Raw genomic sequence first — 22,565 nt, 5'->3', positions numbered from 1 at the left:
GTGTTAAGCTGTTGTGCACTTCGAGCATTGCTAATCTTCACATTGTCATTAACTCTACTGCCTTTCCATCTCTCTCTTGTACAGCTGCAGCTCCTGCGCATTAAATTCCTTTCCACTTAAGCCTTTCCACTTAAGCCTTTTCTTCCTTCCACCAACAAAGTTACTGGAACTAGCTTACCTGCCAGTTCCTTATCCTTGTCTGTCAGCTTCTTGTCAGCCTGTAGCACGGAGTCAGCTTCCGGAGTTTTGCGTTTTATGAACTTGTTCAAGGCGCCTTCGGCCTGTGGGAGTGGGGGATTTAAAATACAATTAAAGAAATAGCGAGAAGGCAAATACATTTGGGCAGGACTTCACACTGCTTTAACACTGACAAAAAGACATGTTGGCGCAGGAGTGCTCACTGACTTATTACTGAGAATTAAATCTGATCTACATGTTGGAGCAGGAGTCCTCTAGTCCATTACTCTGTAAACCTGTTGTACTGTTGGGGCAGGAGTGCTCACTGGTTTATTGCTGAGGAGAGGCACGATGGAGACACGATGAAGGTAATTTGGGGAGGGTTTCGTTTCGCGTAAAATTGCAATCGATTCCCTGCTGAAAGCTTGGCCAAATGGGTGAGAAATATTTACCTTATTCCCCTTTCCAGGGGTGGAGTGGAATTTCAGAATCATCTTCTGGCGATCCTCTTCATACAGTCGATAGCCACCGGACTGAGCATAAAGTCCCTCTCGCATTTTCTCCTCTATCTTGGAGGACAGGATCTCCAGCAGGTTGGTGCACGCCTCCATGGAAGCAGCTTCATTCTTGCCACAAAGCTCCAAATAATGTGTTTGCACATCGGCCTGACAATGACAGAAAATCCAGATCGTGTAACCAGGCCTGGTGACAACATTGGAGCAAGTATCTGATTGGCTGTGTCAAGTTAGCCTGAAAATACTCAGAACATTGTTAAAAACAGTGAATGCTGAGAAATACATTGCAGGGCAGTAAACATCTCTAGCGAGAACAATATAGCATAATCAGACATTAAACATATTCAACATGAACAAAATAAGCATATATTGGTCATGGGTGGGTTGGGGGGGAAGGAGGAGAGGCAAGTGCAATCAACGAATAGACCAATTACAAATGGAGAAGGTGATACTCTGTAACCTGTTTGAAAGGAAAGCAGGAGGTAGTTAGGCCAGCTATGGAATCATCTCAGCTGTTGGCCGTGCTAGTTTACAAAATATAATGTACAAATCACTACGTTAGTGATAGATAAACCCGTGGAAAAACAGGTGGAAATTTGCAAAGCAGAAACCAATTGTAAATGCAGGTCTGGAATTAAATTTGGTGGAAGCTGACAAGGTGGATTAATTTTGGGTTAGGAATAGGATGGCTGGTTACATGATGTAAATATGTCAGGTTAATGAACTTTCATCAGAACTGGAAGAAGTTAGACAAATGGCAGGTTAACTAAGTGCAGAGCCAGGGGAAAATGGTGTTGGGGAGACGGGGGCGCGAGATGAACACCTCCTCCGACACATCTTTTATTTCTTTAGTTGTGCCATTTGCACCCCCCTTGCGACATGGTCACCATTACTGATACTAGTTATTTTTTAAGAGAAAAATGTCAGATTTCTCCAGTGAATTGAATTTAAATCCCCCCCCCCCCCCGCCCGCTGCCATGGTGCGATTTGAACTTAACTCTCCAGATCATTACCACAGGCCTCTGGATTACTAGAACCATAGAACCATAGAACACTACAGCACAGAAAACAGGCAATTCGGCCCTTCTAGTCTGTGCCAAAATATTATTCCATTAGTCTCATTGACCTGCAGCTCGTCCATAATCTTCCAGACCTCTCCCATCCATGTATCTATCCAATTTATTCTTAAAACTTAAGAGTGAGCCTGCATTTACGACGTCAGATGGTAGCTCGTTCCACACTCTCACCACTCTCTGAGTGAAGAAGTTCCCCCTAATGTTCCCCCTAAACCTTTCCCCTTTCACCCTAAAGCCATGTCCTCTCGTGTTTATCTCTCCTATTCTAAGTGGAAAGAGCCTACTCGCATTTACTCTGTCTATACCCCTCATAATTTTGTAAACTTCATTCAAATCTCCCCTCATTCTTCTACACTCCAAGGTAGTCTTAACCTGTTTAATCGTTCCCTGTAACTCAACTCCTTAAGACCCGGCAACATCCTAGTAAATCTTCTCTGCACTCTCTCAATCTTACTGATATCCTTCCTGTAGTTAGACGACCAGAACTACACACAATACTCCAAAGTTGGCCTCACCAATGTCCTATGCAACCTCACCATAACATCCCAACTCCTATACTCAATACTTTGATTTATGATTTACTAGTCCAGTAACATGGGGCAGGATTTCCTGGCCCTGCCAGAGCAGGAATCTCCGTGGGGGGTGTGGCAGGCCAGGCAAAAGCCCATTGACTTTCGATCGGGTGGAACATCCCGGCCATAATCATTATGTGACTGCACCCTAACCCCAAGGATAGACAATCGTGTGCTGTTTGTGTGTGGGGATGGTGTTGGGGCAATGGGGAGGGGAGGGCATTTCGGCGGGGGGGTGGTGGGGGGGGTGTGGTGTGAGGGGAATGTCAGTCGGGGTAAAGATTGTCTAGAAAAACAACAAGTCAGGCCTGAGCAGTGCAAAATGTAAGGATGAATGACTATTTGATCATCTTTAGGGAATCAGGGAGCGTTTTGATCGTGAGATGAAAAGGTCAAGGTAAGAGTCCATGCTAAAGTTGTTTGCACAAGGTCTGTGGGAGAGGCAGGTCTTTAAAATGGCCATTCCAATTCCATGCTTATTTTAATGTCCTCATTTTATTTTTGAAACGTGGTTTAGACCCTCACCACCATCTGCTTGTAATAAGCCTGATCTTGGTCATTGAAGGACCTCCTCATGAAGAGGTCAAAGGCCTCTTTCTGACACTGTGTGTGCATCTTTGCCAGCTCTTCAGTTTCAGTTGGTATCTTCACCATCAGGTCCATCTGTTGTTTGTAGTGAGCGAGGCCATCTTTGAGGGCAGCTGTATTTTCAATCTTAGCCATGCTGCTAACAGCATCCTCTATGCAAGGTACCATCCCACTGGCAATAGTTTCAACGTAGGTTTTAGCTAAGATTGCCAACTCTGCAACAAAGGACAGAACAAACAGTTCATTACAGAACATTTGTAAATATGGAGGATCAAATCCTCTTAGTGAGGTTGGCACTCTCAAGAACACCAACTCCAATCCAGCACTGACTGCTATTAAAATGCTAATGTTATTCAGAGACTAAAGCTAGACTCAGGATGTAAAACTGGAAATTGCCACAGTGTGTAATAAGAATCAACATTATGAGGTTTTGACTGAAACACGTCAATGAAGGAGCCTCAGTTCATTTATTGGTGACCTGGAAGTGTTCGATGTGAACACTCAGGTGGGAAACTGAGTGCCTGAATTGGAAAGTGTCTCTTTTCTCACTACTAACATCCCTCATCTCGATGAGCAGCAAACTTAGAGAGGAGAAAAGAGAGACCTGGTTAGACTCAGCACTTCAGTGTCAGAGCCATTAGAGAGTTTGTTGTATATAACAACAGCCATCAACACTTCAATGAGCTGACACACATACTTGTCCAACTGTGATGCACTTACTTCTACCATTGATCCTGTGACCACCTTTGATTGTCTTAGGCTGCGATTCAAGGTGGATGTACTGGTAGAACTCATGGCACATGTCAACAAATTTGGGGTTAAGCTGACTTTCCGGGAGCTTTTCCACCTGGTTTAGATTCGAACTGGCCGTTGGCTGAACAAAAACAAAACATTTGCGAGACCTGAAATAGTTCCTGATACACTCACGGGGCTGGTTGTATTCCATCACTTTTCTCGAGATACCTGAATGCGGTAGAAAGAGAAAACAAAACCAAATCCACTTTGGCTGCCAGTACGAGAGTTCAGAATAACATGAATTAAAAGCCCTGGAGTACTTTAAATCTATTTCCTCCTCTTTATTCCATAGCCACATCTAAGGGGAGAGGGTGGCAGAGTGGTGTCACTGCAGTAATATTCCAGAGACCCAGGGTAATACTTCAGAGACAGGAGTTCAAATCTCATGACAGGTGGTGAAATGTGAATTTGATAAAAGTCTGATGATGAGTGTAAAACCATTGTCGTTTTTTGTTATTTTAAAAACTCACTAAGGTCACTAATGTCCTTTAGGGAAGGAAATCTGCTGTCATTACCCAGTCTGGCCTACATGTGGCTCCAGACCCACAGCAATGTGGTTGACTCTGAAATGCCCTTATGAACAAGGGATGGGTAATAAATGTTGGCCTAGCCAGTGACACTCACATTCCATGAATGAATTTTTTTTTTAAAAATCCCTTGATACCAACAATATTCCATCCATCTCAATCTTGGAAAATTTTAATTTACCCTTAATTTTTGAGGAGAGTTAGTCATTTTCACCACCCTTTGTATAAAAAACTGCCTTCTGAGCTCACTCCTGAATAACTGACTCTCACTTTAAGATTGTTGATAATCCCTGCTCTGGATTCCTCCAGCAGAGGAAATAGTTTCTTTCTATATATCCGACTGAATCCCTTCATCACTTTGAAGACCTCAGCTAGATCTCCACTCAACTTTCTAAATGCACAGGAATACGGGGCAAGTTTATGTGACCTGTCCTCAATATTCAGCCCTTTTAGCCCTGGTATCATTCCGGTGAATCTGAGCTGCACCCGCTCCAAGTCCAATAGGAGTCCTGTTAGGCAGTCGAGAGTTAGAGAGGATGCTGAGTAGATTTACTAGTATGGTACCAGAGATGTGGGACTTCAGTTACCTGGGGAGGCTGGAATTGATCTCATTAGAGCACATAAAGCAATGGGGAAATTTAATAAAACAATGAGGGGATTTTGATCGAGTAAAGAGACACTGGCAAGAGGCTCAGTGGCCAGAGAACACAAATATAAGGCAAAAGCAAAATGCTGCGGATGCTGGAAATCTGAAACAAAAACAGAAAATGCGGGAAAAACTCAGCAGGTCCAACAGCATCTGTGGAGAAAAAAAACAGAGTTAGCGTTTCGAGTCCTTATGACTCCACTTTAGAGCTAAAGAGAAGTAAAATGTAATGACATTTTTACTGTTTAAGTGGGAGGAGCAGGTGAAGCTGGACAGAAGGCCAGTGATAGGTGGGGGCAAAGGAGAGATTGCCAGAGATGTCATGGACAAAAGGGCAAAGGGTTGTTAATGATTAACGATACTGGCTAAAGGAGGTGCTGATAGTGGCATTAAGGTAAGAAAGCAGAATGTGATAATAGCAGGACAAGGGTAAGCACTCTGGAAAGAACAACATGTAACCAGTGACAGATGGCCCTAGTGGGAGTGGGGTGGGGGGAGGGGACGGTGGTGGGAAAATGATAGAAAATAGGATAAAACAATGAATAAAAATGAATTTAAATAAAAATAGAAATGAAAATAAGTGGATAAAAATAAAAATTTAAAAATTATGAACTGAGAATGAATATTGAAAAAAGGGGATATAAAGGGGGTGAGGATGGAGGAGAGAGTTCATGGTCTGAAGGTGTTGAACTCAATGTTAAGTCCGGAAGGCTGTAAAGTGCCGAAACAAAAGATGAGGTGCGATTCCTCCAGTTTGCGTTGAGCTTCACTGGGACATTGCAGCAGGCCAAGGACGGACATGTGGGCATGAGAGCAGGGTGGTGTATTGTAATGGCAAGCGACAGGGAGGTCTGGGTCATGCTTGTGGACAGACGGAAGGTGTTCCGCAAAGTGGTCACCCAGACTGCGATTGGTCTCTCCAATGTAGAGGAAACCGCATTGGGAGCAGCGAATGCAGTAGACTAAATTGAAGAAAGTGCAAGTGAAGCACTGCTTCACCTGAAAGGAGTGTTTGGGCCCTTGGAGGGTGAGGAGGGAGGTGGTAAAGGGGCAGGTGTTGCACCTTCTGCGATTGCATGGGAAGGTGCCGTGGGAGGGAGGTGAGTTATTTGAGCTGATGGTGGAGTGGACATGGGTGTACTGGAGGGAACGGTCCCTACGGAATGCCGACAGAGGGGAGGCGGGGTGAAGGGAAGATGTGTTTGGTGGTGGCGTCATGCTGGAGTTGGCAGAAATGTCGGAGGCTGGTGGGATGAAAAGTGAGGGCCACGAGGACCCTATCATGGTTCTGGGAGGGAGAGAAAGGTGTGAGGGCAGAGGTGCAGGAGATGGGTCGGACTTAGGGTAATTAGTAACAGAACTGGAGGGGAGATGAGGAGAATATTCTTTACACCATGAGTTTTTATGATTTGGAATGCAGTGTCTAAAAGGTTGAGGGATGCAGATTCGATCAAAAGGGAATTGGATAACTATTTGAAGTGGAGATATTTTCAGGTCCCTGGAAATAGGAAAGAGGAAGTGGAACTTAGTTGGAGAGCTCAGTCACAGAAGCAGCATAGGCATGATGGGCTGATTGGTCTCTTCCTGAGCTGTGTCATTCTAGAAGTGTTTTGGCCCAGAGTGGAAAGTACTGGTGATAACACAATAGCATAAAGTCTAACACAGTCTCACATGGGTGAAAGATATTGGATATTTGTAGTTGTGCAATTACCTTTTTTGAGTTGAAGCCCATAGTTTAAATAGTCATCTGCCGTGACATCCTGACCATCGATTTTCAGTTCCAGGGTGAAATCCCGCACTGCCCAAACAAAGGCCGGAGAGATCTTCAATAACTCTAGCTCTTCATCATCATCATCATCTCCTCCATTGGACTTCACCTTGATGAGCTCCGTCAGATTGGAAATAAAACTACATTCTGTTAAGGAAATGACTGACTACAGTCTTTTGCACCAGACAATTACTTTAAAACACTGTAGGTGATGGTTGCCGACAAATAGTTGTTGTTGAAATAACAAGTCGGCTCAGAGATCGGGCGCCTGTTATTCCAAGGGAGCAAATTCCAGAAAGTGGAACAAATCAGATCGGGAGGAACTTGGTGGAGCTTCAGGGGGTGAAAGGTCTGCAGTTGGGAAAGGGAAGATTCAGGTGAACTGACTGAAGAGGAGGTGGAGCCGACAGAGCAGCTGAGAGACAAAGATTGCCACCCCGTGCCCACTTACCTACGCCAAATTGGTTCGGTGCCTGTCTCACCCGACCTTCCGACTTTGGGTGGGCAAGATCCAGGCAGTGCGCCTGTCTCTGAAGTCCAGCATCGCAACCCAGCACCGTTGAATTGAAGGAGGACATGACCTCTTTTTTACGGCACTAGCCGCCAAGGTAAGTGGATAGGATTTGTGGGGGGTGCGTTTTCGGACATGGGGAATGGTTGGTCATTCTGGGGGGGGGGTGTCATACATCAGGAGGGGGTGGGGGAGTCAGACACTTGGGAGGGGGTGGGGGTTGGACGTTCGGGGTGTTGGGGGGGCTGGGAGATGTCGAACTTCGAGGGGGGGCTGGGGGCATGGGAAATTCGGTGGGGGGTTTCAGACATCGGGAGGGGGTTGAGCTGGTCGGACATCAGGGGAGGCTGGGGGTGTCAGACATCATGATGAGGTGGAGGGTCGGACATTCTGGGGGTTGAGGGGGGGGGGTCAGGCATGGGGGTTTGGGTGGGGTTGGACTTGGAATGGGTGAGTGTCTAGTTGTGCCTCAGGGGTGGGGGGTAGGGGTTTCGGGTTGGGCCTGTGGGTTGGGGAGCTCGGTGCCTCAGGGGTAGGGGGTGAGAGTCGGGCCCCCAGGGAAGCTTGGGGGCTTGGGTGAGGGGTTCTGTGGGCGGAGTCCCGTGGGGGTTTTGGGGCTGGGGGCATACCATGATGGGGGGTGGTTAGTCAGGGTTGGGGGAAGCCCCTGGGGGGATTGGGGGCTTATGGCGAGTCCTGTGCAGGACTGGGGGCTAGGGAGGGATCAGATATTCAGGAGGGGATGCGGGGGCTGGACATTCGGGAGGGAATGGGGCAGGGTCCAACATTCAAGAGGGGGTTGAGGGGGGTCGGACATTAAGGAGCAGGTGGGGAGTCTGGGTCTTTACAACAGCTACCCTGATGTTAGAAAAGGATTTAATTCTAACTTTTTTTTGGGTAACTATGGTTATTGGGAATCATCCAAGGTTTGCGATTGAAACCGCATTTTCGGATGGTTCCAGGAGTAGGGCAATTGCCCAGAGGAAGTTTGCACTTCTGGGCAACTGCCGTGCAAACCCTTACCAGTACAGTTCCGAGAGGGATTCCCCAGTGCATCTTTCCTACACCCCCCGCAATCTGATGCTGGGGAGCCCAGAAGTTACAGCCTAACAGGAGAAACTGACCAGACACAAGGTAGAGCTAAAGGGAGATCCAAATACTGAAACATAGAAACAAATCAAGAGGAAAGAAAGGAACCACCATGTCTGTCAACTTAGAGCAACAAAATATACAAACACCAAACACGAAGGAGGAACCTACAAAGATTCCAGATGATCAAAAGTGGTGAACTGCATGATTGTAACCACAAACTACATCCTCTATTGGATTATTAAAATTCTAGGGCAAGGAGAAAAAGTGATATGAGAAAAACCCTCTCCATGCAGCAAGTAGTTAGGATCTGGAATGCACTGTCTGAGAGTGTGGTGGAGACAGGGTCAGTCGAGTGGTTAGGATCTGGAATGTACTGTCTGAGAGTGTGGTGGAGACAGGGTCAATCGAGTGGTTAGGATCTGGAATGCACTGTCTGAGAGTGTGGTGGAGACAGGGTCAATCGAGTGGTTAGGGTCTGGAATGCACTGTCTGAGAGTGTGGTGGAGACAGGGTCAATCGAGTGGTTAGGGTCTGGAATGCACTGCCTGAGAGTGTGGTGAAGACAGGGCCAATCGAGTGGTTAGGATCTGGAACTCACTGTCTGAGAGTGTGGTGGAGACAGGGTCAATTGAGTGGTTAGTGTCTGGAATGCACTGCCTGAGAGTGTGGTGGAGACAGGGTCAATCGAGTGGTTGGGGTCTGGAATGCACTGTCTGAGAGTGTGGTGGAGACAGGGTCAATCGAGTGGTTAGGGTCTGGAATGCACTGTCTGAGAGTGTGGTGAAGACAGGGCCAATCGAGTGGTTAGGATCTGGAACTCACTGTCTGAGAGTGTGGTGGAGACAGGGTCAATCGAGTGGTTAGGGTCTGGAATGCACTGCCTGAGAGTGTGGTGGAGACAGGGTCAATCGAGTGGTTAGGATCTGGAACTCACTGTCCAAGAGTGTGGTGGAGACAGGGTCAATCGAGTGGTTAGGGTCTGGAATGCACTGCCTGAGAGTGTGGTGGAGACAGGGTCAATCAAGAGGTTAGGATCTGGAATGCACTGTCCGAGGGTGTGGTGGAGACAGGATCAATCGAGTGGTTAGGATCTGGAATGCACTGTCTGAGTGTGGTGGAGGCAGGGTCAATCGAGTGGTTAGGATCTGGAATGCACTGTCTGAGAGTGTGGTGGAGACAGGGTCAATCGAGTGGTTTGGGTCTGGAATGCACTGTCTGAGAGTGTGGTGGAGATAGGGTCAATCGAGTGGTTAGGGTCTGGAATGCACTGCCTGAGAATGTGGTGGAGACAGGGTCAATCGAGTGGTTAGGATCTGGAATGCACTGTCTGAGAGTGTGGTGGAGACAGGGCCAATCGAGTGGTTAGGATCTGTAATGCACGTCTGAGAGTGTGGTGGAGACAGGGTCAATCGAGTGGTTAGGATCTGGAACTCACTGTCTGAGAGTGTGGTGGAGACAGGGTCAATCCAGTAGTTAGGGTCTGGAATGCACTGCCTGAGAGTGTGGTGGAGACAGGATCAATCGAGTGGTTAGGGTCTGGAATGCACTGCCTGAGAGTGTGGGGGAGACAGGGTCAATAGAGTGGTTAGGATCTGGAATGCACTGCCTGAGAGTGTGGTGGAGACAGGGTCAATCGAGTGGTTAGGATCTGGAATGCACTGTCTGAGAGTGTGGTGGAGACAGGGTCAATCGAGTGGTTTGGGTCTGGAATGCACTGTCTGAGAGTGTGGTGGAGACAGGGTCAATCGAGTGGTTAGGATCTGGAATGCACTGCCTGAGAGTGTGGTGGAGACCAGGTCAATCGAGTGATTAGGGTCTGGAATGCACTGTCTGAGAGTGTGGTGGAGGCAGGGTCAATTGCCCAGGGTTCAAAAGGCAATTATACTGTTATCTGAAAAGGAAGAATGTGCAGGATTATGTGGAGAAGGTGGGGAGTGGAACTGGGTGATTTGCTCCTTTGGAGAACCACGAATGGCCTCCTTCAGTGCTGTAGCAGTTGTGTGAAGTAGCATACTTCTCATTCACAAATCCAACTTCCAAATGCCCCAAGGTCAGGACACTCTTTGACATTTACTGTAAATTACGAGGTTGACATTTCCCTTTAACTTTTGCCATCGATTGTTGTCATGCAGTTATAGGCACAAGCCACTAGCTGGCCCAAGTTTATTAAGTCTCTCTCCTAACTCCATCACTGGGGAGGAATGTTACTGACCTGATCCACAGGGAGTCGGTCAGTCCGAAAGTTGAGGAGTAACCCACAGTTCAGATTGCCTCCCACACTGTGGAGCTTTAAGCTTTGCCTTTCCCACTCATCTTCTTATCTTGTTTCTCCCTTAAATGCATTGACACTTTTTATCTCTACCGCTCCACATGTTAGTGAGTTTCTCATTCTCGCCACTTTCTGAATGATGACGTTTCTCCTGAAAGTTAGAACAAGATAAAAAGATACTGGAGTTTCTCCACCGCATACTGGTCAATGGTTCCCATGCTGTTGTACACAAACGTGCTGCTCAGGAGCACGGCCAGAGAGAAGATCCAGCAGTCGTTCTTCTGATCACCCTGTTGGACACGAACATAATGAGAAACACACCATTCATCTCACTGTCAATAACATGAAGAACTGTACAAACAGGAATGAAAAACATGCATTTCTATAGCACCTTTCACAACCTCAGGGTGTCCCAAACGCACCTTACAGCTAAATGTAGTCACTGTTGTAATGTGGGAAACATGGTGGCTAAATTGTGCACAGCAAGATCTCACAGGCAGCAATGTTGGAGATGACTAGATAATCTGCATTATTGATATTGGTTAAGGGAGAAATTTTGGCCTAGGTCACCAGGGAAATAGTGGCCACAGGATCCTTTAAGTCTACCTGAGAGGGCAGGTGCAGCCTCAGTTTAAGATCGCATCCGAAAGATAGCATGTGCGACAGTGCAGCACTCCCTCAGTACGGCACTGGAGTGTCAGCCTGGATTACTGTTGGTTCCTTGTCATTAGTTTAGTTGGACTCATGGATCCGGGTAGCATGCTTGCTTCGGGATGCTCGAGCTGGTATCATAGACAGAGCAGGTCAGTAGACAGTTCTTATGTAGAACACATTCTATTTACTTACAAAGGAACTCAGCAGCTACACTTGTGTGCCTGTCTCCACATTACAGATTCTTACTCTAGGCTACTAACTACAGACTACAGACTACTGAGGTAGCCCGCGCTACTCTGTCATTGGATAATAAGATCATGCGATCTTCTATTATAACATTCTTCTTAAAGGTATATTACACATTAGATTACCATATTCCTTCCCCTTTACTCAGAAATACATTTTACAATTACAATTACAATTCTTCTCAAAATATCAAATTATCTACACAGATAAGTAATTTACAAATTCAGTCTTTCTGGGGCTTTTCTTATGCGTATAGAACGCCTCAGCTCTACAGCTTCAGATGTTCTGTCAGGAACTTCCTTTCTTGGTGTTGTCCGAACATCAGGTTCTTTGGTGGGCACCTGCAAATCTGTTTCCTCAATTCTTGCAGATACAGCCGATCCTTCAAACACATCTGTACTCAGTTGAGTTCTTTCTATAGGAGACGTTGACGCAGTCATAAACATTGGAGGAATCATTTCCTGATACTTTGTTTCTCTCCTCCTTATATGACTCGGTCTTCTACTTTCACATGGTAAGAAAGAGGTCCAGTCTCTGCACATATTTCACCTGATAACCACGTAGGTCCTTCACCAAATGTTTCACATATAACACCTCTCCTACGGTGAACTTTCTGTCAGGACAATGCCAATCATGTACAATTTTCTGACTTCCCTGGCTCCTTTCCAACTAAATTTGGCGTTACTAAGCTCAATCTCATTCTGAGATGGCGATTCATTGACAATTCTGCAAGTGTGGCACCTGCTGTCGTATGAGGGGTGGTTCTAAAGTGGAAAAGGAAACGTGCTAACTTGGTCACTCTGGAGTCTCCAGTTAATTTCTTCATATCAGTTTTGAATATTTGAGCTGCTCGCTCAGCCAGTCCATTCAAAGGAGGGTGGTATGGTGAAGTTTTTACATGAGTGATACCGTTGAGGCTGATAAACCATTGAAACTCAGCACTCGTAAATGCCGTGCCGTTATCTGATACGACCACTTCTGGTAGTCCGTTGATGGCGAAACTTTGGCATGGCTTGGCTATTGTAGCCAAAGATGTTGGTGACTTTACCTCATATCTGTCCATCCATTTTGAGTGAGCATCAACAATAAGGAGAAACATTGTTCCCATATAAGGTCCCATATAGTCAATATGCAATTGCACCCATGGCCTTCCTGGCCACTACCATAGGTGTAACGGAGCTGTTGGAGGTAACTTTTGCACTTGCTGACACTGCATGCAACTTTTCGTTAAACTCCCGATTTCTCCATCCATCCCAAGCCACCATAGATAACTGTGTGCTATGGTCTTCATTCGGGAAATACCTGGATGTGCACTCTGCAATTCAGTTAACAAAGGCTTTTGCCCTTTTGGAGAAACAATCACTCGAGCCCCCCACAATAAGATATCCTGGCTGGTTATCTCATATCTTCTGTGAAAATACCGTTTCATTTTGTCAGATTCCTGTTCTTGTGACCAACCGTGAAGAACTTGTTCTCAAACTTTGGATAAGATTGGGTCTCGACTTGTCCGGTCTCTAATCTGTCTAGCACATACCGGTGATGAATCCAAGAAAATCAACAATAAAACAAGTTCTTGAGCAGCTGGAACATCCTCATCATTTTCTTTAACGGCAAATGACTAAGTGCATCAGTGTTTGCAATCCCGAGCCTGTGGATGAAAGTGTACTCATACACTGCCAGGATCAATGCCCATCTCTGTATTCTTGCTGAGTCTATGGATGGTATAGCCTTGTCCTTGCTGAACAATCCTAGCAAAGGCTTTGTGGTCCAAAACAATAGTAAAATGACGACCGCGTACACACTGGTGACATTTCTTGACACCAAAGATGATTCTCAAGCCTTCTTTTTCTATCTGTGAGTCTCCCTTTTCCATTGTGTTGAATGTTCTTGATACTTATCCAATAGGCCTTTCTGAGCCATCGTCCATTCGATGGGAGAGCACTGCTCCCACTCCATAAGGAGATGTCTCACATGTCAAAACGAACTCGTTTCTTTGGTCAAAATGTACTCATAGGGTGGATGAGTGTAACAGTTGTCTCACCTTTGTGAAAGCGTCTTTCTGTGGTGTTTGCCAAGACTAACAATGATTTTTCTTGAGTAGGTAATACAGCGATGCCAGTTCTGTCGACAAATTAGGCAAAAAGCGTCCATAGTAATTGATCATCCCCAGGTATGAGCTCAAAGGGGTGTTCCTTGGTGCTGGGGTCTCTCTAACGGCTCTCACTTTTTCTTCAGCCAGGCTAGGCCCTGTGAATCTACCCTGTGACCTAAATAGGTTACCTCTTTCGCTTGGAAGGTGCATTTTTGTTTCTTTAAGCACACTCCCACCTGTGAAAAACGCTTCAAAACTGTCCGAGTTTGCCAAATGCTCCTTTTCGGTGAGTCCTGTCACTAGAACGTCATCTAAATAAACTACAACATGAGACAGTCCCTGCAGTAAACTTTCCATAGTTCTCTGGAATATGGCACATGCAGACGTTACACCAAAAGGCAAATGGGTGTATTGGTACAACCCTGTGTGTGTACTGATTGTGACAAACTTCTGGGAGGCCTTCTCTAATTCCAATTGTTGATAAGCATGGCTCATATCAAGCATCGTGTAGGCGGTTCCACCTGCCAGCTTAGCAAACAGGTTCTTCAATTTTTGGTATAGGACGTCTGTCCAACTTCGTCACTTTATTGACAGTCAATTTGTAGTCTCCACAAATTCTAACACTTTTGTCAGACTTAAGTATGGGGACTACTGGTGCTGCCCATTCCGAGAACTGCACACGTTGTAATATTCCCAGTTTCCCAAATCTATCCAATTCGGCATCTACCTTTTCCCACATAGCATAAGACATTGGTCTTGCCTTCATAAATCGGAGGGGGTAGAGTATGGAACAACATGAATGTTTGCTTGTAGCCCATGGATCTTCCTGAGTTCATCTTGGAAAACTGAGGTGTATTTTTATAAGAGCTCAGGTAGCCACTGGCTCCCAGTTGGAAGGTCTTAGCCCAATCCAATTTAATTTCTTTCAGCCAGTTTCATCCAAGGAGGTTTGGCCCCTCTCCTGCTACCACCATCAAGGGTAATTTTACTGATTGACTTCCGTACTGCACAGTAACCCTGTTTTTGCCTTTAATCTTGGTGTCTTCTCCTGCGTAAGTTTTCAATTTGACATCTATTTCTTTCAAATTTAATTTACATTCCCCATGATTCAGCTATTTGAAGGTATACTCATCTATCACCATAGTGGAAGCTGCTGTATCCACCTCCATTCTGATAGCTCTATCATTCACCCTCACTGTTACATAGATTGGTTCTATTCTTCCTACCTTTAAACTATGCAATGAATAAATATCTGAATCCGTTACTTTAGGCTCTCCTATGTTATGAATCTCATGGGGTTTTTTCTTTTGATTGAAAGTCTGCCTGATTCTATCCTCACAATGTCTCAAGAGGTGTCCGTTTCGATTACAGTAAACACATTCAATTTTTTTTAACCTTCCATTCAGTACAAGGTTATCTGCTTCCACCTGTTAACATTATTCCATGTTTTTGCTGCTCAGTCATTTCTTTTTATTTGTCTGAAAGCTGTGGCTGTTTCCTGCTTCTCATCAGAGCTGTGCAATTTCACGCCCTTTTTAGCAGGGGTTCCCCACCCAATGTGGAGGACCGAGATAGATAGGTTCTTGATTGGTAAGGGGATCAAAGGTTACAGGGAGAAGGCGGGAGAATGGGGTTGAGAAACTTATCAGCCATGATTGAATGGCAGAGCAGACTCGATGGGCCGAATGGCCTAATTTCTGCTCCTATGTCTTATGGTCTTACGGCGCCATTTTGCGCTTCCTGTATGGCTTTAGAGTTCCTCACTGTGCTTTCCATGGCCAGTAATATTTCCAGGCGCCTTCCGAAATCCAAACTTGTTTCAGAGAGTAATCTCTTCTGAATCGAATCTTTATTTACACCGCACACCAAACGCTCTCTAAGCATTTCATTTATAGATGTACCAGACTCACAATACCCTGTTAACTGTTTCAGACTTGCCACATAATAAGCATCTGTCTCCCATGGGGCTCTCGTTCTTGAATTAAAATTGAACCGTTGCATCAGTACCGAGGGTTTGGGCTGGTAATGATTCTTCACAAGGTTCACTAAATCATCAAAACTTTTCCAATCCGGGGCACGGGGTGCCATTAAACTTTGGATCAATCCATAAACCTTACTCCCACACGCAGATAGGAGGATCGCGAGCCTCTCCTCCTCCCCTACAATGTCATTAACTTGGAAAAAGAACGTGAGGCGTTCAACGTAATGAAACCAATTGTCCACCATTGGGTCAAAAGGATCGACTCTTCCAAACTGCGGCATACTTTGAGGGGACTGTGTCGACGATTAGGACAGAAAATCTATTTACAATTATCGTGTGAGGTACGGCCCGATTTCGGTTCACTCGATTTCCTTCCTCACTTTTTCTTGCTTTTTTTTCTCATCTTTCCTTGTTTTTTTCTTGCTTTCTCACCTTGTCGCCAGTTTGTTGGACCCTTGTCACGAGTTCAGTTAGACTGATGGATCCAGGTCACACGCTTGTTTCGGGATGAGCAAGTTGGTACCATAGACAGAGCAGATCAGTAGACAATTCTTATGTAGCACACATTCTATTTCTTTACAAAGGAACTCAGCAGCTACACTTGTGTGCTTTCAACTCAAACCCTGTCTCTACATTACAGAATCTTACTCTAGACTACTAACTCCAGGCTACAGACCACTGAGGTAACCCACGCTACTCTGTCATTGGATAATAAGATCATGCGATCTTCTATTATAACATTCTTCTTAAAGGTATAATACACATCAGATTACCACAATTATATCCTTGAGCACCTTTACATTACAATGCATGCAGGCACATATCACAACAAAAAGAGTGTTACTCACTGAGCCAAGACTGACACCTGTGTCAGGTGGATGTGTAGATATAGTTACCTCATCACCTCACTTAGTTCACCAGTTAAAAGCTTTTGAATGGAAATGATGAAATCTCCTTACTTTCTCAATATCACCCAGACCTTCTGTATCCAGGAGCACCAAGCAGTGATTGTGCTTCTTAGGATGAGGCATACACCACATCCAGATCCCTTTGGTGTGGGATTGGACAGTAGATCCGAGAGAGAAACCTGGTACCACAATTACAATCACAAAGATTAATTGACAGGTTGGGAGATTCTCAACCATTTAGAATAAATGGTCCTGTACAGTGTCACTAACTACAAACTACCTGTCTCACTTGCTGCCAACATTTATTTTTCTCCACATCGGAAAATGAATGTCATGTTAAACCAGACTCAGCCACCTCACACATCATAGGAACAGGAGAAGGCCATTCAGCCCATCGAGCCTGCTCTGCTATTTTAACAGATCATGGCTGATCATCTACCTCAACACCACTTCCCCTCACTATCTCCATATCCCTCGATGTCATTAGTATCCAGAAATCTATGGGTTTCTGTCTTGAACATACTCAATGACTGAGCTTCCACAATCCTCTGGGATAAAGAATTCCAAAGATTCACCATCCTCTGAGTGAAGAAATTCCTCCTCATCTCAGTCCTAAATGGCCTGCCCCTTATTCTGAGATGATGTCCCCTGGTTTTAGACTCACCAGCCAGGGGAAACTTCTTATTTACATCCACCCTGTCACGTCCTGTAAGAATTTTGTACATTTCAATGAGGTCACCTCTCATTCTTGGAAACTCTAGGGAATACAGACCCCAATCTCTCCTCATAAAATAATCCTGCCATCCCAGGGATTCATCTGGTGAAACCCCTTGCACTCCCTCTATGGCAAGTATATCCCTCCTTAGATAAAGGGACCAAAACTGTACACAACACTCCAGGTGAGGTCTCACCAAGGCTCTATACAACTGCAGCTTCTTTACTCCTAAATTTATTTATCATCACAGCACACCACAGAAGCAGGGTGGGTTGGGGTGGGGGTGGGGGGGTTGGGGGTGGGGGCTGGGGGGTGGGTAGAGGGGGGCGTAATGGCAGGGGCATGGGAAGGAGAAAGTGTTAAAGGGACTGTGGTGTTCATGAAAAAGAGTTGTTATTGAACCAGATTTGCAAACACACCGTGTGGTGAGGTGAATGGTTTCATTAGTCCTACTGTGATGCGACAATGATAAGAGAGAGATTCTCTCCTATATTGGCTAGCAACTTTTTCATGGATGCATCATTAGTGTTGGATTCGTTAATGTATTTGGGTTAAACTCCTCTATGCATTATGGGAACTTCATGGCCAGCTTTTGCTGCGGCCAGTTACTGCCCCATCCGTTTAGGCTTGATCATTAGTAAAGTAATGGAAGGGGTCATCAACAGAGCTATCAAGCGACACTTGCTTAGCAATAATCTGTTCACTGGGTTCCACCAGGGCCACTCAGCTCCTGACCTCATTACAGCCTTGGTTCAAACATGAACAAAAGAGCTGAACTCCCGAGGTGAGGTGAGGGTGACTGTCCTTGACATCAAGGCAGCATTTGACCGAGTGTGGCATCAAGGAGCCCTAGCAAAACTGGACTCAATGGGAATCAGGGAAAAACTCTCCGCTGGTTGGATTCATACCGAGCACAAAGGAAGATGGTTGTGGTTTTGGAAGTCAGTCATCTCAGCTCCAGGACATCACTGCAGGAGTTCCTCAGGATGGTGTCCTCGGCCCAACCATCTTCAGCTGCTTCGTTGATGACCTTCCTTCCATCATAAGGTCAGAAGTGGGGATGTTCGCTGATGATTGCACAATGTTCAACACCATTCGCGACTCCCCAGATACTAAAGCAGTCCATTTCCAAATGAAGCAAGACATGGACAATATCCAGGTTTGGGCTGAAAATTGGCAAGTAACATTTGCGCCGCTCAAGTGTCAGGCAATGACCATCTCCAACAAGAAAGAATCCAACCATCGCCCCTTGATGTTTAATGGCATTACCATCACTGAATCCCCCACTATCAACATCCTGGGGGTTACCATTGGCCAGAAACTGAACTGGACAAGCCATATAAATACTGTGGCTACAAGAGCAGGTCAGAGGCTAGGAATCATGCAACGAGTAACTCACCTCCTGACTCCCCAAAGCCTGTCCACCATCTACAAGGCACAAGCCAGGAGTGTGATGGAATACTCCCCACTTGCCTGGATGAGTGCAGCTCCCACAGCACTCAGGGAGCTTGACACCATCCAGGACAAAGCAGCCCACTTGATTGGCACCACTTCCACAAACATTCACTCCCTCCACCACCGACGCACAGTAGCAGCAGTGTGCACCATCTACAAGATGTACTGCAGGAATTCACCAAGCCTCCTTCGACTGCACCTTCCAAACCCACGACCACTACCACCTAGACAGTCAAGGGCAGCAGATAGATGGGAACACCTCCAAGTCACTCACCATTTCAAGAAGGCAGCTCACCACCATCTTCTCAAGGGCAACTAGGGATGAGCAATAAATGTTGGCCCAGCCGGCAACGCCCACATCCCATGAATGAATAAAAAACCATGTTTAGAAGAGGGAGGAGTGATTTGATTGAAGCATACAAGATCCTGAAAAGCCTTGACAAGGTGGACGTGGAAAGGATGTATCATATTGTGGATAAGTCCAGAACTAGGTGGCATTGTTTTAAATTTAGGGATTGCCCTTTTAGGACAGAGATGAGGAGAATTTTTTTTCTCTCAGAGGGTTGTGCGACTTTGGAACTCTCTACCTCAGAAGGCAGTGGAGGCGGGGTCATTGAATATTTTTAAGGCAGAGGCAGACAGATTCTTGTTAGGCAAGGGAATCAAAAGTTATCAGAGGTAGATGGGAATGTGGAACTTCAGTCATGATCTTATTGAATGGTGGAGCAGGCTTGAGGGGCCGAATGGTCTACTTCTGCTCCTATTTCGTATTGAACTCACAGGACAGGAGGAAAGGTGAGTTGACATGGAGGTTAAAATCATCGAGGGTGAGAAGTCACTCAGTGCAGAGGCTGAGGGGGGAAAGCAGTGATGATGATCTCAGTAGGAATCTTGGTACTTTTTTTTATTCGTTCATGGGATATGGGCATCACTGGCTAGACCAGCATTAATTGCCCATCCCTAATTACCCTTGTTCAGGGGCATTTTAAGAGTCAACCACACTGCTGTGGGTCAGATCAGACCAGGTAAGGACAGCAGATTTAGTGAACCAGATGGGATTATACAACAATCAGCAATGGTTTCGTAGTCATCATCAGACTTTGAATTGCAGATTTTCATTGAATTCAAATTCCTCCATCGAACTCCAGTACCTCGTCAATGTAGCTGTTTCTTAACTACTGAGTAGATTCGAAACCGGATTCCCAGAGCATTACCCTGGGTCTCTGGAGTACCACTATGCCACCACCTGCACTCTTGTAGAGATCCAGGGCATTGAAGAAGAGGCTAGAGAGGTGTAACAAGCTGAGCTCCTCAAAAGCAGAGGATGCAAGAGGAGCAGAGGAAGAAACCACAGAGACAATTCATTATGGGGATGTGAGAATCGCTGGCAAGTCTGGAATTTATTGCGCCTCAGCGGTTGGCTAGGCCACTTCAGAGGGTAGCTAAGAAGCAGCTACATTGGCGAGGTACTGGAGTCATGTGGACATCAGATAGTGTAAGGGCAGAAGAGTTCCTGAAGGACATTGCTGATCCAATTGGGATTTTACGATAATCTGACAGCCGGAGATTGTCCAGTGAAATCAGAGGGTCAAGTAGAAATGGAGGAGCAGAGACGGCCGAGGTTTGATCAAGGAGTCCTCTGGAGGTGCCTCAGGTTAATATTGTGCTCCAGTGGATCTGGCATATTGACAGAGAACTAAGACCTGAGGACCAAGAGCAGTGAACACCAGGAAACCGTTGCAGGATGAAAAGTAAATCACCGGGATCAGTGCAAAAAATCCCAGCAGTTCCACCTCTATTATCCAGAATTCTAACTACATTTAAGATACAGGCAACATTTGGTGGAAATGAGGCCCACAAATGCTGAAATATCAGCTTCCAAGTGGGAATCAATTACATTCAGGGAAACATCACCTTGAATCCCACAAAATCTATCCATTCGTTGATTTTTTTAAAAATGTATTCTTTCATGGGATGTGGGCATCACTGGCAAGGCCAGCATTTGTTGCCCATCCCTAATTGCCCTTGAACTGAGTGACTTGCTCAGCCACTTCAGAATCAACCACATTGCTGTGGGGATGGAGTCACATGTAGGCCAGACCAGGTAAGGACGGCAGATTTCCCTCCCTAAAGGACATTAGTGAACCAGATGGGTTTTTACAACAATCGACAATAGTTTCATGGTCACCATTACTGAGGCTCGTTTTCAATTCCAGATTTAAGTAATTGAATTTAAATTCTACCAGATGCTGTGGTGGGATTCAAACCCACACCCCCAGAGAATTAGCCTGGGCTGCTGGATTACTAGTCTACTAATATGTAGACCACTTCACCACATCTTCGGCTGGAGCAGCCATGACCTTTACACTGTGGCAAGGTGAAACTCCAGAACCCCCACTCCTCCCCCATCAACACTGCCAGCAGGATCAGATTGCCCAGTCAAACTGCAAATGGCTCCCCCCATCACAATCACAGGGATCATAGCAAACGAGAGATGTCATACTGTTACAATTCTGGTGATAGAATGGGAACTGAAGAATTTTTGGATGCTGTAACCATACGTGATTGGTCAACAGCCTCACCACATGCCTAGGGGATCAATTTTGCCCATCAAGACTGAAGTGGAAGATCCCATGTTTATCTAGTATCCATTGAGCAGTTCACTAACTCACTGTACCCTCTCCCTCACAACAGTCGCCCCTCAGATTGTCACCAAAAGCTCATCGAGTAACAGGCCATGAATCTCACCGTCAGTCTTTCCTGCCAATCTGTTCATCAAGTAGGACTTCCCAGTCCTGTAAAATCCCACGACAGATACAACCACCACCGTCTCATTAATATTGGAGAGAAGTTGCAGGGCTTCCTCATTGATCACCAGTTTCCCCTTCTGGGTGTTTTCAATCAGACACACAGGACTCTGCATGTAGGTGTCAGAATTCATTTTAACAACCTGAAATAATAAAAATGCTGCAGTTACTTGGCGCTCTTCATCGAACATATCGACCGATAAAGAAGTTTCTAAAAAGCTGCCCTAATTGTTCTCACCTCCAAGACAGTGTCACACTGACACAAATCAGAACAGGAAGATCCCAGTTTCAATCCCCACTCAGTACTGAGACAGCTAGTCTCAACCAAAGCAGCGATGGAGGCTTGGCTTATTCTCCAGGCTGTGTTTAAACAGATTCAATGTCCAATTCACACAGCCTAAGGCTTCATTAGCTCCAGTGCTCTGCTTGCTGATCTCTCAAACTCTACCCAATATATTCTGTGCCTCATCTAAAGATAAACAGCTTACATTGTTCCCACACACAAAGTCTTAGCTCCCTACAGATCCTCTGTCCACGGCAAACCTTCAGCACACTTTGGGAGGAAGAGGTAATGAAATTAGCCAGGGTCCTTACTCTTGACAAAAACAAAAATACCTGGAAAAACTCAGCAAGTCTGGCAGCATCTGCGGAGAGGAACACAGTTAACGTTTCGAGTCCGAATGACCCTTCAACAGAACTAAGTAAAAATAGAAGAGAGGTGAAATATAAGCTGGTTTAAGGGGGGGCTGGGACAAGTAGAGCTGGATAGAGGGCCAGCGATAGGTGGAGATAACCAAAAGATGTCACAGGCAAAAGGACAAAGAGGTGTTGAAGGTGGTGATATTATCTAAGGAATGTGCTAATTAAGGGTAGAAAGCAGGACAAGCAAGGTACAGATAGAAACAAAAAGCTAAAAGCTACTGCGGATGCTGGAAATCCAAAACAAAAACAGAATTACCCGGAAAAACTCGGCAGGTCTGGCAGCATCGGTGGAGAAGAAATCAGTTAACGTTTCGAGTCTTCATGACCCTTCGGCAAAACAGCCCTAGTGGGGGTGGGGTGAAGGAATCGAAAAAGGCTAAAAGGTAGACATAAAACAATGGATGGAAATACATTTAAAAATAATGGAAATAGGTGGGAAAAGAAAAATCCATATAAATTATTGGAAAAA

General features: G+C 45.6%; 1 protein-coding gene across 1 annotated transcript; it reads right to left on the bottom strand.

Moving 5' to 3' along the window:
- LOC144695586 (guanylate-binding protein 1-like) lies at positions 1-21,535 on the bottom strand. The gene is made up of 8 exons (XM_078566478.1): positions 21,336-21,535; positions 16,469-16,596; positions 10,717-10,826; positions 6,608-6,804; positions 3,649-3,891; positions 2,866-3,143; positions 630-842; positions 1-281 (listed from the first exon to the last, which is right to left on the bottom strand). The coding sequence occupies exons 1-8, from the start codon at positions 21,526-21,528 to the stop codon at positions 117-119; spliced, it is 1,527 nt and encodes a 508-aa protein (XP_078422604.1). The 5' UTR covers positions 21,529-21,535; the 3' UTR covers positions 1-116.
- Between the last annotated feature and the right edge of the window lie 1,030 nt (positions 21,536-22,565).

Source organism: Cetorhinus maximus, chromosome 21 (assembly GCF_964194155.1).
Source record: "Cetorhinus maximus chromosome 21, sCetMax3.hap1.1, whole genome shotgun sequence".
In the NCBI taxonomy this organism is placed as follows: domain Eukaryota; kingdom Metazoa; phylum Chordata; class Chondrichthyes; order Lamniformes; family Cetorhinidae; genus Cetorhinus; species Cetorhinus maximus.
Note: the sequence above shows the minus strand (reverse complement) of the source record. Positions and strands in the feature narration are given on the sequence as shown.